Source organism: Acomys russatus, chromosome 19, assembly GCF_903995435.1.
Source record: "Acomys russatus chromosome 19, mAcoRus1.1, whole genome shotgun sequence".
Classification (NCBI taxonomy): Eukaryota; Metazoa; Chordata; class Mammalia; order Rodentia; family Muridae; genus Acomys; species Acomys russatus.
In genome coordinates, this window is record NC_067155.1 from 37,164,512 (window position 1) to 37,178,214 (window position 13,703).

Sequence of the window (13,703 nt, forward strand, 5' to 3'; positions counted from 1 at the left end):
GGAGCCTGTGTGGACCTTGGAGCTTGTGGACCAGGCCTCCAGAGGGCGTGGTCTCATGGGGGCGGCCCCAAGGAGGCGGGACCTCCAGGAGGCGGGTCCGGCGACCTCACAGGCTGCTGCAGTGTAGGGCGCCGGTCTCCCTACGCTCTTTTCTTCCAGCCCGGCTGGTGGTCGGCGGGTCTGGGCCTCCTCCGTGTCTTGGGCCCCAAGCGGGGCCTGTGGCCAGCTCGTCGAACCGTCAGTCCGTCCCGCCGCCTGCATGGCCGCCATCAAAGCCCTGCAAGAATGGTGCCGGCAGCAATGCGAGGGCTACCGGGACGTGAACATCACCAACATGACCACCTCGTTCCGCGATGGCCTGGCCTTCTGCGCTATCCTGCACCGACACCGGCCTGACCTTATGTGAGTGCTCTTTGACCCTTCTATCCCGCTCTGATGCACCGCTGCAAACGGGAAACTGAGGTCACGCCTGCCCTGGATCCTGGTCAGAGGTTGGGGACACACCCCTCTCAGATGAGCCACCAGGGCAGGGCAGAGACCTGTAGGCACAGCCCACTCGGTGGACCCCAAAGCTGCGGCAGTCAAGTGGCTTCTGTGCAGGCCACCAAGTGCAGTTGGGCCAGGGGCCAGGACATGGGCTGTCCAGCCGGCTTAGTCAGTGGTGACTCAGGGCAGCGTCCGCCTTCCCCTGGCTCCCTGAGAAAGGGCAAAGGAACAGTTCCTGGGGGCGGGAGTGTGTGTGTGTGTGTGAGCCTTCTGAGACCCTGTACTGTCCTGAGGTTTCGCCCCAAAATCAGGACCACTTGAGGCTTCTAGTGGGATTACTGCCCCTCCCCCAGCTTGCCCAGGCATCTTTGGGAAAGCAATCAAAGAAGGAGGCCCATGCCTTTTAGCACCTTAGGGTGACAGGGGACAATGGAGACTGGACCACAGTCCCTGAAAGTCGCAGGAGAGGGCAAGGGATGGGGTCTAAAGCCCTCTATAAAAAAAAGAGTCTTGGCATAGGAAGTTGGGAAGCACACTGGCTCTGTCTTGTTGAGGGACCTTAGCCCACAGCTCCGTCTGCTCTATCAGTCAGTTATTCACTTAGCAAACTCTTTGTCAGACTATCTGTAACAGGGACCTAAGTTAGGTTGGTGACCAGAGTCCTGGAATGGGACAAGGTCACCTACAGCCCAAGCTTTTCTGAGAAAAGCATTGATCGTCCTGAGACATGACAGCTAGAGCCAGAGTGGCTGGTCTGGGGGTGTTTTCCTGGGAAGTCTTGAGGCTGAGTGAAGCTCTAGGCTTCTTGCTGCGCAGACAGGGAAAATCACACACACACACACACACACACACACACACACACACACACACTTGTGTTCAGGTTACACCGCATATCAGGCAGAGTCAGGCCTGGTATATCCAGCTCCCTTGTGCCCAGCTTTTCTCTGCTCAGGAAGTGGGAATCTTGAGCAAGAAGTAGTGTTTTGCCCTGTGGTTGTGAAATATGCCGCCCCCCACCCCCCACCTCCCTGAGCTGCTTGGGGGAAGTCCCATGCAGGAGCCTCAGTCACTCTCAGGGAGATGGATGCTGTGAGCTCAGTGGGCCATCAGTCATATGTAAAGAGGGAAGCTGAGCTCCGATGGATGCTGTGCTAGGGATGTGGACCTTAGAAGATAGACTTGGAATGGGCATGTGGGTAGCAAGGTCTCTCCAGGTGGTGCAGGGAGTGGGGGCAGGATGCTGATCCAGAGCACAGAGCCTAGATGAGACCTATGTGACAAGTCTTCCAATGGAGATGATGGTCTTGGCTTTGGCTGGCATAGCACCCTCCGTTGGTAACTAGACAGGGCCTTTGCAGACACACAGGGTTTCCATCTGCTCTGAGGCAGGGGGATGTGTGTGCCCCTGGCCTGACACATAGTCCCCACAGAGGAGGAGAGGTGTACAAGCAGAGGGGTGTGTTGGTTTATGCTTGTATGTGTGCTTGTGTGTGCATCTACGTGCTGGCATGAGCAAGTGTCAAATATTTGCTCGTATAACTGACAGTTCCTCAGAGCCTGCTGTATACTGTGTAAGATCACCTCAGCCCCCAAAGTGAAGGAACAACTTCCTGGCCTCAGAGACAGAAGTTCAAGGTGCTGACAGGGAACCAAGAGGCTGTGACAGGAAGGAGGCTGGAGGAAGAGGCGCCTGCCTGCTCAGCTCCACTCTGGGTGGGTTATCTCACAGACTGCTGACTTCCTTGCTGGCTGTCCCAGCCGGACTGAGAGCCGGAGATGATGGGGAGTCTCTTTAGTTTAGTTAATGCCATATAAAAGCCTGGAGGTGGGGGCTGGAGAAATGGCTTCGTGGTTAAGAGCATTGGCTGCTCTTCCAAAGGTCCTGAGTTCAATTCTCAGCAACCACATGGTGGCTCACAACCATCTGTAATGAGATCTGGGGCTCTCTTCTGTGGTGCATGCTCACATACAGACAGAATACTGTGTTCAGGCCTTTAACCCTAGCATTGCGGAGGCAGAGGCAGGAGTTCAAGGCCAGTCTGGTGTATAGAGTGAGTTCAGGACAGCTAGGGCTATTATTACACAGAGAAACTGTGTCTCGATAAACCAGACCAGCTTCTTTTTTTGTTTGTTTGTTTGTTTTCAAGACAGGGTTTCTCTGTGTAGCTTTGACTGTCCTGGACTAACTTGATAGACCAGGCTGGCCTGGAACTCACAGCGATCCGCCTGCCTCTGCCTCCCCAATGCTGGGATTAAAGGCAATGCGCTTAAAGGTGTACGCTACCACGCCTGGCTCCAAACCAGCCTTTAATCCCAGCACTTGGGAGGCAGAGGCAGGTGGATCTTTCTGAGTTCTGTGAGTTCAAGGCCACTCTGGTCTACAAGTGAGTCCAGGATAGCCAAGGCTACACAGAGAAACCTTGTCTGGAAAACCAAAACAAAACAAAACAAAAACAAAAAACCAAAACAAACAAACAAACAAAAACAAAAACAAAAAAGAAAGAAAAGAAAAAGAAAAACCAAACAAAACCTGAAGGTGGCTTGTCTAGAGTCCTCCAGATAAGACCATGCTGCTGGAGTTCAGCGGTTGTGGTAGAAGCTTGGCAGGCACCTCTGTGCATTTGGAAAGGGTTTGGAGGTGACAGAGCTAAGGAGTTCAGGGATGGAGACATGAGACAAGCGACAACCTAGAGCTTCCAGAAGCTGGGAAAGATTAGGATCCTCCCCTGGAGGGAGTATGACCCTGCTCCGCCTTGACACTGGATATCTGGCCTCTGGGAATGTGAGGACACATATTCCTAGGTGTGGCCATGTGCAACAGCATCGTTGGAGAAGCAGTGGAGATTTTGGCAGGACCTGCAGCGGCTGATGTGTTTATAAAGCAGTGGTTCTCTCAGCCTGTGGATTGTGTCACCCCTTTGGGGTCAAATGACCCTTTCACAGGGGTCGCCTAAAACCATAAAAAAAAAAAAAAACAGCTATTTACATTATGATTTGTAAGAGTAGCAAAATTACAGTTATGAAGTAGCAACGAAAATAATGTTATGGTTGAGGGTCACCACAACATGAGAAACTGTATTAAAGGGTCGTGGCATCAGGAAAGTTGAGAACCAGTGCGCTGAAGTGTGGCTGAGTGCTGGAGGAAGGGCTTACACCATCTGAAGCTAAGCATTAAAATCCCCCAGCGTGGGCTGGTGAGAGATGGCTTGGTGGGTCCAGAGGCTTTGCCACCAAGTCCGATGACCTGCCTTGGATCTGCAGGACTCACGTGATGGGAGGAGAGCGGCGGCTCCCAAAAGTTGTCATTTTACCTGCACATGTGCACAGTGTCTTATGCAGTGTTTTATGCCCCCAGCTTGTGTCCTGCCATGCTCTGGCCTAGGTGGTGGGCGGAGGTGGGGGTCGGGGTGGGTGTCTCACTACAAAGCTGTGGAGGAAAAGTTTGATGGACCACAGGTACACAGGGGTGTCCTCTCTGAGAAGCCCAGAGGTCAGATCTTGGCAGGTTTGGGAGGGCAGGTCCTGGCACCCCAGCGCTCTGCTCCACTTCTCCCTCCCCTGAAGACCCTTTGGCAGCAGGAAGGTAGACATCCGGTCTCCTTGTCCTTAGCTTTGCCACCAGGAAGTCCTTCCCTTTGTCTGACCTCAGAGGTTCCTCCTGCCTGCTGAGTGTGCTTCCTGTGGCTCTTGGTAGAGCGCAGCTGTGAGGGAGCAAGCCTGGGCATGGAGCCAGCCAGGTGGGGCCAGGCCGCAGGCGGTGAGTTCACGTGTTCTGTGTCCCTGTCCCTCCCACATCGCTAGGCCCACGGGACTGAGGAAATAGACTTAACCAGTGATGCCACCTGAGCCAGCCCCCTGCCTCATACCACGTGCTCTGCCTCAGAGCCCGGATTTTCCAGAGTTTATAGGTGCCTGCCCACAAGGACAATTTCCGCAATGAGGCCACCTTGAAGCCACCAGGTGAGAGCTGGCTGCCACCCAGCACAGCAGCCTGGCCCACCTCACCTCTGGCTAGCAGCCCTGCCCAAAGTAGGAAGCCGCAATGTGGCCGGCTTCCCTTTGGGCCTTAACATGAGCAGCCATAGGGCTCTAGTTGGGCCATGGGGCCAGAGGCATAGTATCCTGTGGGTATGAGCCAAGGGGGGTGGTGCCTTTACCTGATTCCCAAATGCTAGGACTAAAGACATGTGGTATCATGCCCAGCATAACCAGCCTCCCCCCTCCCTTTCCCTCCCTTCATCCCTCCTTCTTTCTTTTTGAGACAGAGAGACTCATTATATATCTCTGAAGCAGGAACTCACTGTTGACCAGGCTGGCCTTGAACTCATTATGTTGCCAAGGATGGCCTTGAACTCGTGATCCTCCTGGCTCCAACTCCTGAGTGGTGGGATTACAGGTGTGCACCACAATGCACAATTTAGGCAGTTGCTGGGGTGGACAGAACCCAGGGCTTTGTGCATTCCAAGCAAGTACCCTGCTGCCAACCGAGCCCCATGTCACGCCAAGCCCCAGGGTATTGGGGTTCTATTCTTTACTTGGATCTTATTACATAGTCCAGGCTGGTCTAGAACTCACTACATATAGCCCAGAGTGGCTCAAATTTGAGACAGTCCCCCTGCCTTAGACAATGAGTGCTTGGGACACTTCTAGCTCTTGGTCATTGGTGGGGTGACCTGAAGGTCCCCGAGGCTCCTACAGCTCTGAAGGCTAGTGTCAAGGCCACCTCTGGAAACAGCAGGTGGCTGAAGCAGCTTTTGTAGGAACTCCCTTGGGTGGGTGCCTCTGACTCTGTCAAGACTACAGACTCTCCTGGTCAGGAGTTTCACAGGGTGTGCTCTGTCCCCAAGTTCCCTTGGCCAGAGCTGAGAGTGGACCAGGCAAGGCCAGCTGAGCTTCCCTCCCACACGGGCTGTGGCCAGCAGGAAGCTTCTTGGGCACAGAGGCCTTCTGTTCTCCAGCCTGAGGCCGGCTGCCCAGACCCCTGCCACTGCCTTCCGTCTAAAAAAACGGTCCAGGACAGTGGGAGGGGGCTGCTGTCCTCCCAGGAGACAACTCAGGCTGGCGCTGGCCTTCCAGAGGCCTTGTTCCCTGTGCCTGCTCCCCAGATCTACCGCCTGGTCTCTCCACACCCCCACCATTATCCTGCATGCTCCCCTTAAGCCCTGAGCCCCTCTCTCCACTTTGGAGCTGCAGGCCTCTCTCTAAGAAAGCTGTCTCTTTTCTCTGCCTTCTTGCCAGTGGAATTAACCCCAGATGTGCTGAGTTTGCCTAGAGATAATGCAGGCCTAGGAATTCCCTTCCCAGCCTGGTGCCTACCTCTGCATAGTTGAGTTTTCCTCCAGGAAATTCAAGAACATGAAGTCAGCCATAGGGGAATTTAGGGGGGGGTGGGGCTATTCCCAAGGGGTCCCCTGAGGTGCCGGGTGTGTGTGTGTGGTGGGGTGGGGAGGGCGAATGGAGGCTGGCTTCCTTCACAGCCAAAGCTCACAGGACTAGGAGGGTCATTGTGTTTGATGGGTGGTGGCGGGGTTAGACTCAGGCTATTCAGTCATCCGTATACTGGTGGGTGTCTCTTTCCTCCATGTTGTCATTTACTCTGTGATGGAATGGAATACCCTAGGGGCTGGGGAGGTGGCATAGTCACCAAAGTGCTTGCCTTGTAAACACAAGGACCCAGTTCAATCTCCAGCATCCATACACGGAAGCCAGGGACAGGGGTGTGCACTTCTAATCCAGTGTCAGGGGAGGTGGAGATGGGAGCATCCTAGGACTTGCTGGCTAACCAGCCTATTCTAATTGGTAAATTCCAGGCCCCAGTGAGATACCCTGTCTCAAAAAAATGGGATCAACATGACACCCAAGGTTAAGGTCTGGCCTTAACATTCATTTATGCACTCACATGAACACCTGCTCCCCACCCCCAACAAACACGAAATAAAGGAAAGAAAGAAAACAAAAGAGAGGTAAGAGAATGCCAGCAAAACCTTACTTAAGATGTCCTGAGCAAGCTGGGCATGGTGGCACATGCCTTTAATCCCAGCACTCAGGAGGCAGAGGGAGGTGTATCTTTATGAGTTCGAGGCCAGCCTGGTCTACAGAGTGAACCCAGGACAGTCAAAGCTACACAGAGAAACCCTGTCTCGAAAAACAAAACAAAACAACAACAACAAATGTCCTGAGCAAAGGAATGTAACAAACATGGCGTTGCACACCTGTGGCCCCAGGCTGAGGCAGGATGATTTCAAGTTCCAGGTTGGTTTGGGTGGCATAGTAAGTTCCAAGCTGGCCTGAGCTGTGTGTTCCAGGAGACCCAGTCTCAGTGAATGTGAGGCTGACAGCTGGAGGATGTAGCTTTGTGATAGATGTCAGCACTCTGTAAGGCCCTAGGTTCAATCCCTAGTACTGGGGGAAAAAATTAAGTTGGAAGTTTAAGATAGACATATGGAGCTGGCCGTAGTGGTGCATACCTTTAACCCCAGCACTCAGGGAGGCAGAGGCAGGCGGATCTCTGTGTGTTCAAGGCCAGCCTGGTCTACAAAGTGAGTCCAGGATAGCCCTTACACAGAGAAAGCCTGTCTTGAAAAACAAAAACAAAGCCTTTAAAACAAAAAGCATGCCTTTAATCCCAGCACTCGGGAGGTAGATGCAGGCGGATCACTGTGAGTTTGAGGCCAGTCTGGTCTACAAAGCAAGTCCAAACAGCCAAGGCTACACAGAGAGACCCTGTCTCGAAAAACCAAAACCAAACCAAACAAACAAACAAAAACAAAAAAGAAAATAAAAACCAACAACAAAAAACATGCACACATGGGCAGGGCCTATTCTTCAGAGGTTGTGGAGACAGGGCCTGCTCATCTCTGCTGGCTTGTGTATAGCACGCTGTGGTCTCTCATGTCCTCACACCCTCCTGCCTCTGTGTGTATCTCTGTCCAAGTCCCTCAGAGTGGGGGCACCAGCACGTCAGGTCAGGCTACCCTAATGACCCCATGTTCACTTGACCACATCTGTGATGTCCCTGTCTCCAAGTTCAGTTATACTGGGAGGTACTAAGTAACTGTGTGTATGCCTCTGCACGTGTGTGTGCTTTATATGTGTGTGCGCAAGTGCATGTACAAGGCAGGCATTGCTCCTTGGCTGCCATCTACCTTGTTTTCATTCTTTTTTTTTTGAAATTCATAAAAAGAATTTTTATTTTATGTGTATGAGTGTTTTGGATGCATGGATGTCTGTGCACTGTGTGCATGCCTGGTGCCCCTGGAAGTCAGAAGAGGGCATGGGATTGCCCCGGAACTGAACTTGCAGATGATTGTGAGCCACCATGTGGGTGCCGAGAACCGAACAGATTCTTTGTTAGAGCAATGAGTGCTCTCAACCACTGAGCCATCTGTCCAACCCTGCCTTCTTTCCAAGACAGAGTCTCTCACTGGCCTGGAGCCCAGCAAATAAGCTAGACTGGTCGACCAGAAAGCCCCAGAAATCTTCCTGTCTCCATCTGCCTGGCACTGGAGTTTGCACCACCACGTCTGGCTCTCTACACGGGCGCTGCCACTTGAACTCAGGTCCACATGCTCTGCAAGCAAAGGCATTCACAGCTGTGCCATCTCTGGAGACCCCCGTCCCCGCCTCCCCGAGTGTAACTTTGGGGAGAGCAACACGGCAATTTAGCAGCCCGCTTCAGGAACTCCACCACACAAGGCTTCTTTGCCTGTCTCAGTAACGTATTTTTTGGACTATAAGACGCACCTGACCATAAGACGCACCCAGTTTTTAGAGCAGTAAGACAAGAAAAACAATAAAAACAACAACCGGACCATAAGACACACCCTAACCCCCCTCACTTTTGGGGGGGGGGAAATGTGACATATAGTCCAAAAAATATGGTATATAGAGATGGATGACAGAGAAAGAGGAGTTGATCAGTCTGTCTTCCAGGTGCTGACTTGAGCTTTGGTTTCCTTAGAGGAAGAATTAGGGCAGGGGTGAGAGGCCTGTAGCTAAGCAGTCCCGGCCAAGGTGGAGTCTGGTTAGTCACTTCAGCTCTGGTTCTGCAGGATGATCTGACGTTCTCATTGCTCTGGGGCCGTACTGGTTCCTGGGACGGCGTCAGTGTGATTGCTCCCACTCCAGGGTGCAGCTTAGCCATCGCTATCATGGGCAACTCTTCTCATGGGTGGGGGCGGGGGGCAGTGTCTATCCTGTGACACTCAGCTGTTTCCAGAATGCAAGAAGAAGACTGTAGGTTTCAGGCAATGGTTGTAGTCCAATGGCTCTCAGCCTTTCTAAGGCCGCGGCGCCTTAATACAGCTCCTCATGTTGCGGTGAGCCCCAATCATAAATTTTTTAAAATATTTATTTATTATGTATACAGTATTATGCCTGTATGCACTGCACGCCAGAAGAGGGCACCAGATCTCACTGTGGATGGTTGTGAGCCACCATGTGGTTGCTGGGAATTGAACTCATGACCTCTGGAAGAGCAGTCAGTACTCTTAACCGCTGAGCCATCTCTCCAGCCCAATCATAAAATTATTTTGTTGCCACCTCATAACCGTAATTTTGCTACTGTTATGGATTGTAATGTAAATATCCGGTATGCAGGATTTCTGATTTGCAACTCCCAAAGGGGTTGGTGACCCACATGTTGAGAATCATTGATGTAGACCTTCAGGTGGCTTTCGGGGTCTGGAAGTTGACAGTAGATGCCTTGGATTTTGTGTCTTCGGCATGGTATGGAGAAGAGATAATTATCCTCAGATGTTAGACCGAGCCGTCTGGAGTTATGGCCCAGAGGAAAGGAGATGACAAAGAGGGAAGGTGGAGGTGCCGGGTCTCGTGCTTCTGCTCACCTCACGGGCCTGAGGGAGGAATCAGTGCTTTTTGGCAAAAGCAGCTTCCAGGGTGTGGCATGGTGGCATATGCTGGTAATCCCAGCACTGAGGAGGTAGGGGTGGGAGGATCTGAAGTGTAAGGCCATCCTTGGCTACTGTCTTAATTAGGGTTTCTGTTGCTGTGATTAAAAACACCGTAACCAAGCCAGCCATGGCGGTGCAGGCCTGTAATTCAAGAGGCAGAGGCAGGCGGGTCGCTGTGAGTTTGAGGCTAACCTGGTCTACAGAGCAAGTCCAGGACAGCCAAGGCTAACACAGAGAGACCTTGTCTTGAAAAAATAACCCCCCAAGAAACCCCCCAAAAACAAAAACAAAAAAAATCCTCAACCAACCAACAACCAAAACCCCCATAAAAATCCCACCATGACCAGTTTGAGGCGGTGTCTTAGTCAGTGCTCTTTTGCTGTGAGGAGACACCGTGGACCACAGCATCTTTTATAAAGGAAAGCATTTAATTGGGGCTGGCTTCCAGCTTAGGGATTTAGTCCATGGGGGAAGCGTGGCGGCCTGCAGGCAGACATAGTGCTGGAGGAACTGAGAGTTCTCCATCTGGATCCACAGGCACTGGGAGAGAGAGAGAGAGAGAGACACTGCCCATTTGAAACCCCAAAGCCCCCCCTCCCCCAGTGACGCCCTTCCTCCAATAAGGGCATGCCTCCTAATCCCTGTCAAGTAGCGTCTCTCCCTCCCCAATGTCCAAGCATTCAACTATATGGCCTATAGGAGACATTCCTGTTCAAATGACCACAGGAGGAAAGGGTTTATTTGTCTTACACTTTACGTTTACACTGTGTCTTTGGGGGAAGTCAAGGCAGGAACTTAATGCAGGAGATAGAAACTGAAGCCGAAACCGTGGAGGAATGTAGCTGACTGCCTTGCTCTCATAACTTAACTCAGCCTGCTTCCTCCCTCTACCCCACCCCCCACCCCCCCAACCACTTTCTCTGGTTTTTCTTTTTTCTTTTCTTTTTTTTTTTTTTTTTTGTTTTTCGAGATAGGGTCTCTCTGTGTAGCCTTGGCCATCCTGGACTCACTTTGTAGACCAGGCTGGCCTCGAACTCACAGGGATCCGCCTGCCTCTGCCTCCCAGGTGCTGGGATTAAAGGCGTGTGCCACCACGCCCAGCTTCTTTCTCTGGTTTTTCAAGACAGGGTTTCTCTGTGTAGCCTTGCCTGTCCTGGACACACTCTTTAGATCAGGTTGGCCTGGAACTCACAGCGATTTGTCTGCCTCTGCCTCCCGAGTGCTGGGATTAAAGGCGTGCGCCACCACGGCCGGCTCTAGGCCCTGCTTTCTTGTATCACCCAGGACCACCTGCTCAAGGTGTGTGTGTTGCATCCGGGAGCACAGCCCATGATGGGCGATACCCTACCACATCAATCATTAATCAAGAAAACACCCCACAGGCTTGCCCCAGGCAGTCTGCTAGGCTTTTCCTCAATTGAGTACCTTCTTCCAAGATGACTCTTACCTGGGTCAAGTTGACATCAAAATTAGCTAGCACAGCTACCTAGGGGGCCTAGCCTGGGCTACCTGAGACCCTGTCTCAGATGATAGCTTACCTGCCGTAAGTATTCAGTTTGGAGTCTGTTGTTGGATCCCTGGTGGACCCTTGATGCTTTCTGGGAAGCTAGCCAGGAAGGCCTCCCTGCAAAGATGGTTAGTCCCTGCTTGATAGGCTCAGTCAGAACGCCAAGGCATGGCTTACACCTGTAATCCTAGCACTTGGGAGGTAGAGACAACAGGATCTGGAGTTCAGAGTTGTTCTTGGCTACAAAGTGAGTTTGAGGCTATCCTGGGCTATGTGAGATCCCATTTCAAAAATGACTAAATAGGAGCTGATAACATGGCTCATCAGTTAAAAAAAGCACTGGTTGTTCAACCAGGGGTTCAAAGCCCAGCGCCCCCGTGGCAGCTAACAACTGACTATACTCCAGTTCCAGAGGATCCAGTGCTTTCGCCTGTCCTCTGAGGACACTTCACACGTGTGGTACAAAGCTGGATGGGCAGGCGAAGTACCCATACACACAAAATAAAAAATAAAGTCAGGAGCTTTTAATCCTAGCACTCAGGACGACCCTAGTTCAGGTCTCAGCAACTCAAGGGCAGAAGTGCTGCCTTCTGTACCCCATCTCTAGGCTGACACGAGCTCAGGGCGTGGGAAAGCAAAGGCACACACATATCCACTTGGGGACCTGAGTGTCCTCAGGGGACCCTGGCCAATGTGTCAGGCAGAGATGGGGAATGACTTAGTTTGAGGTCCAGAGGCTGGGCTTGGTGTCAATGGCCTGTGGTGACTGAAGGGACCGGCCAGGGTAGTTCCGTGTGGCCAAGGAGACCTTTTGGGCCCAGGAAGCAGTTTACACTTTGTTCTGAGAGTTAGCTGGTAAGGAAGGTTCTATCTCGATCTATGTACCATGCCCCTTCGCAGAGTCTGGCTGCACTGTTGGGGCCAGGAAGGGCTCTGAAGTGTCTGGAACTGTGCGCTAGAGCAAGCAGCAGGGAGGCGCTGGCCTCCCTGGGTGGACAGAGGTGAAAGTAGGAGGCCGGCAGCTGCCTTTTCCTCCTCTGTTTAGAGACAAAACACAGTTTGTTGTCCAGCCTCCTAGCAGTAGCCATTTAGGTCAGTGACCCTGGGCTCCGGAGAAGGGCTTGTGCTTTCAAAGGGTGGAGGATGGGAGGGACCAGCGTGGCTGAGGGAGTCTGGGTTGTCGGTGCAGGCTGGAAACTCACATGCCTGTCCTAGGACAGTCTAGGGACACCCTGCATCTGGGGACAGGCTCAGGTGGATTGTGCCCACATAGGTGCATGGAGGCCACCCACAATTCTGAGGGCCGAAACCCGCCCTTCCCTGTTCCTGTCATGTGTTGGCTTTACCTCTCACTGTGCGGGTGGTCTTGGCATCTGGAGTGCGTTATCAGAGGTGGTCCTGGCCGGAAGTGCTGGGAGTTTCTTCCTGAAGGGCTGGGCAACTGGCAGCTGGCGGGCTGGGCTGAAAGCTGAAGGGGAGGTTTTGTTAGGGTGGAGGGCAGCACACACACTACAGCCCTGAACCCCACAATGTGGCAGGACTGACAGGTCTCATTTGAATTAGTCTATAAAATGGGCTTGTAGCCCAGGTTTCTGAGGGTCCTTAGGACATAGAACTGGTCAAGGCGTGGCTTCAGAGCCAGGCTGCCCCAGGTTGGGTGGCTATAGGCATCTGAACCTTCCCTCTTTGTTGTTTGAGACACTCCTGTGTACTGGGAAGAGGACTGTCACATCTGGCCAAGCGGTGTCCTGAGCAAGACTCAAATTTGGGACTGGGATGGAACCAAGTGGTAAAAGGTGTTTTTAGGGTGGGTGAGGGCCTAAGGTCTGTTCCTAGAGCCTTAGGGAAGGAAAGAAGGAGGGGGGAGGAAGGGAGATAGGGGAGAGGGGGAGGAGGGGCTGAGGATATGGCTCAGTTGGTAAAGCCTTTGCTGTGAAGACACAAGGCCCTGAGTTCGAGGCCCAGCATCCATAGAAGAGGGCAGGTGGCAGGCATCTGTCATCTCAGTGCTGGGGTGGCAAGTGGTTGGGGACCAAAGGATCAGTCCCTGACTGGCCCTGCTAGCTCAGTCAGTGAGCCCCAGATTCACTGAGAGTCAGTAAGTCAAGGAGTGATGGAAAAAGACACCTGATATTGACCTATGGGCCTTCATATACAGCTGCACACAAATAAACATGCACGTGCACACACATGCATAGAAGGCTGAAGAGCCAGGTGGTGGTGGTGCACACCTTCAATCCCAGGACCTAGGAGGCAGAGGCAGGCAGATTGCTTGTGAGTTCAAGGCCAGCTTGGTCTCGAGTCCAGGACAGCCAAGGCTACACAGAGAGACCCTGTCTCGAAAAACCAAAAAAGAAGAAGAAGAAGAAGAAGAAGAAGAAGAAGAAGAAGAAGAAGAAGAAGAAGAAGAAGAAGAAGAAGAAGAAGGCGGCAGCTGAACAGTATAGCTCAGTAAAGTGCTTACCTAGCATGTGTGAGGCTCTAAGTTCAATTCCAAGCAGCGCGCGCGCGCGCGCGCGCGCGCGCGCGCACACACACACACACACACACACACACACACACACACACACACACACGAAGTTTGGGTTGGAAAAATGGGTAAAGGAGCTTGCTGCCAAGTCCAATGACCTGAGTTCAATTAGTGTCTACATGATGGAAGCAGAGAACCTAAACTCCCCACACATGCATGGTACGCCAATGCCGACCCATAAGAACACTGACTAAATAAATACAATGTAATACATACTTTAAATAGAAAAGTAAAACCAAGAACAAAAAAAAGAATTCAGTCCTTCTTC

At 52.3% G+C, this 13,703-nt stretch overlaps 1 protein-coding gene across 1 annotated transcript in view; it reads left to right on the forward strand.

Moving 5' to 3' along the window:
* Positions 1-206: 206 nt before the first annotated feature.
* Micall2 (MICAL like 2) overlaps positions 207-13,703 on the forward strand; it is a 32,105-nt gene continuing 18,608 nt past the window's right edge. Inside the window, exon 1 of the mRNA XM_051161159.1 lies at positions 207-402. Coding sequence (XP_051017116.1) covers positions 260-402 — 143 coding nt within the window. The 5' untranslated portion in view covers positions 207-259. The remainder of the gene's footprint in view (positions 403-13,703) is intronic.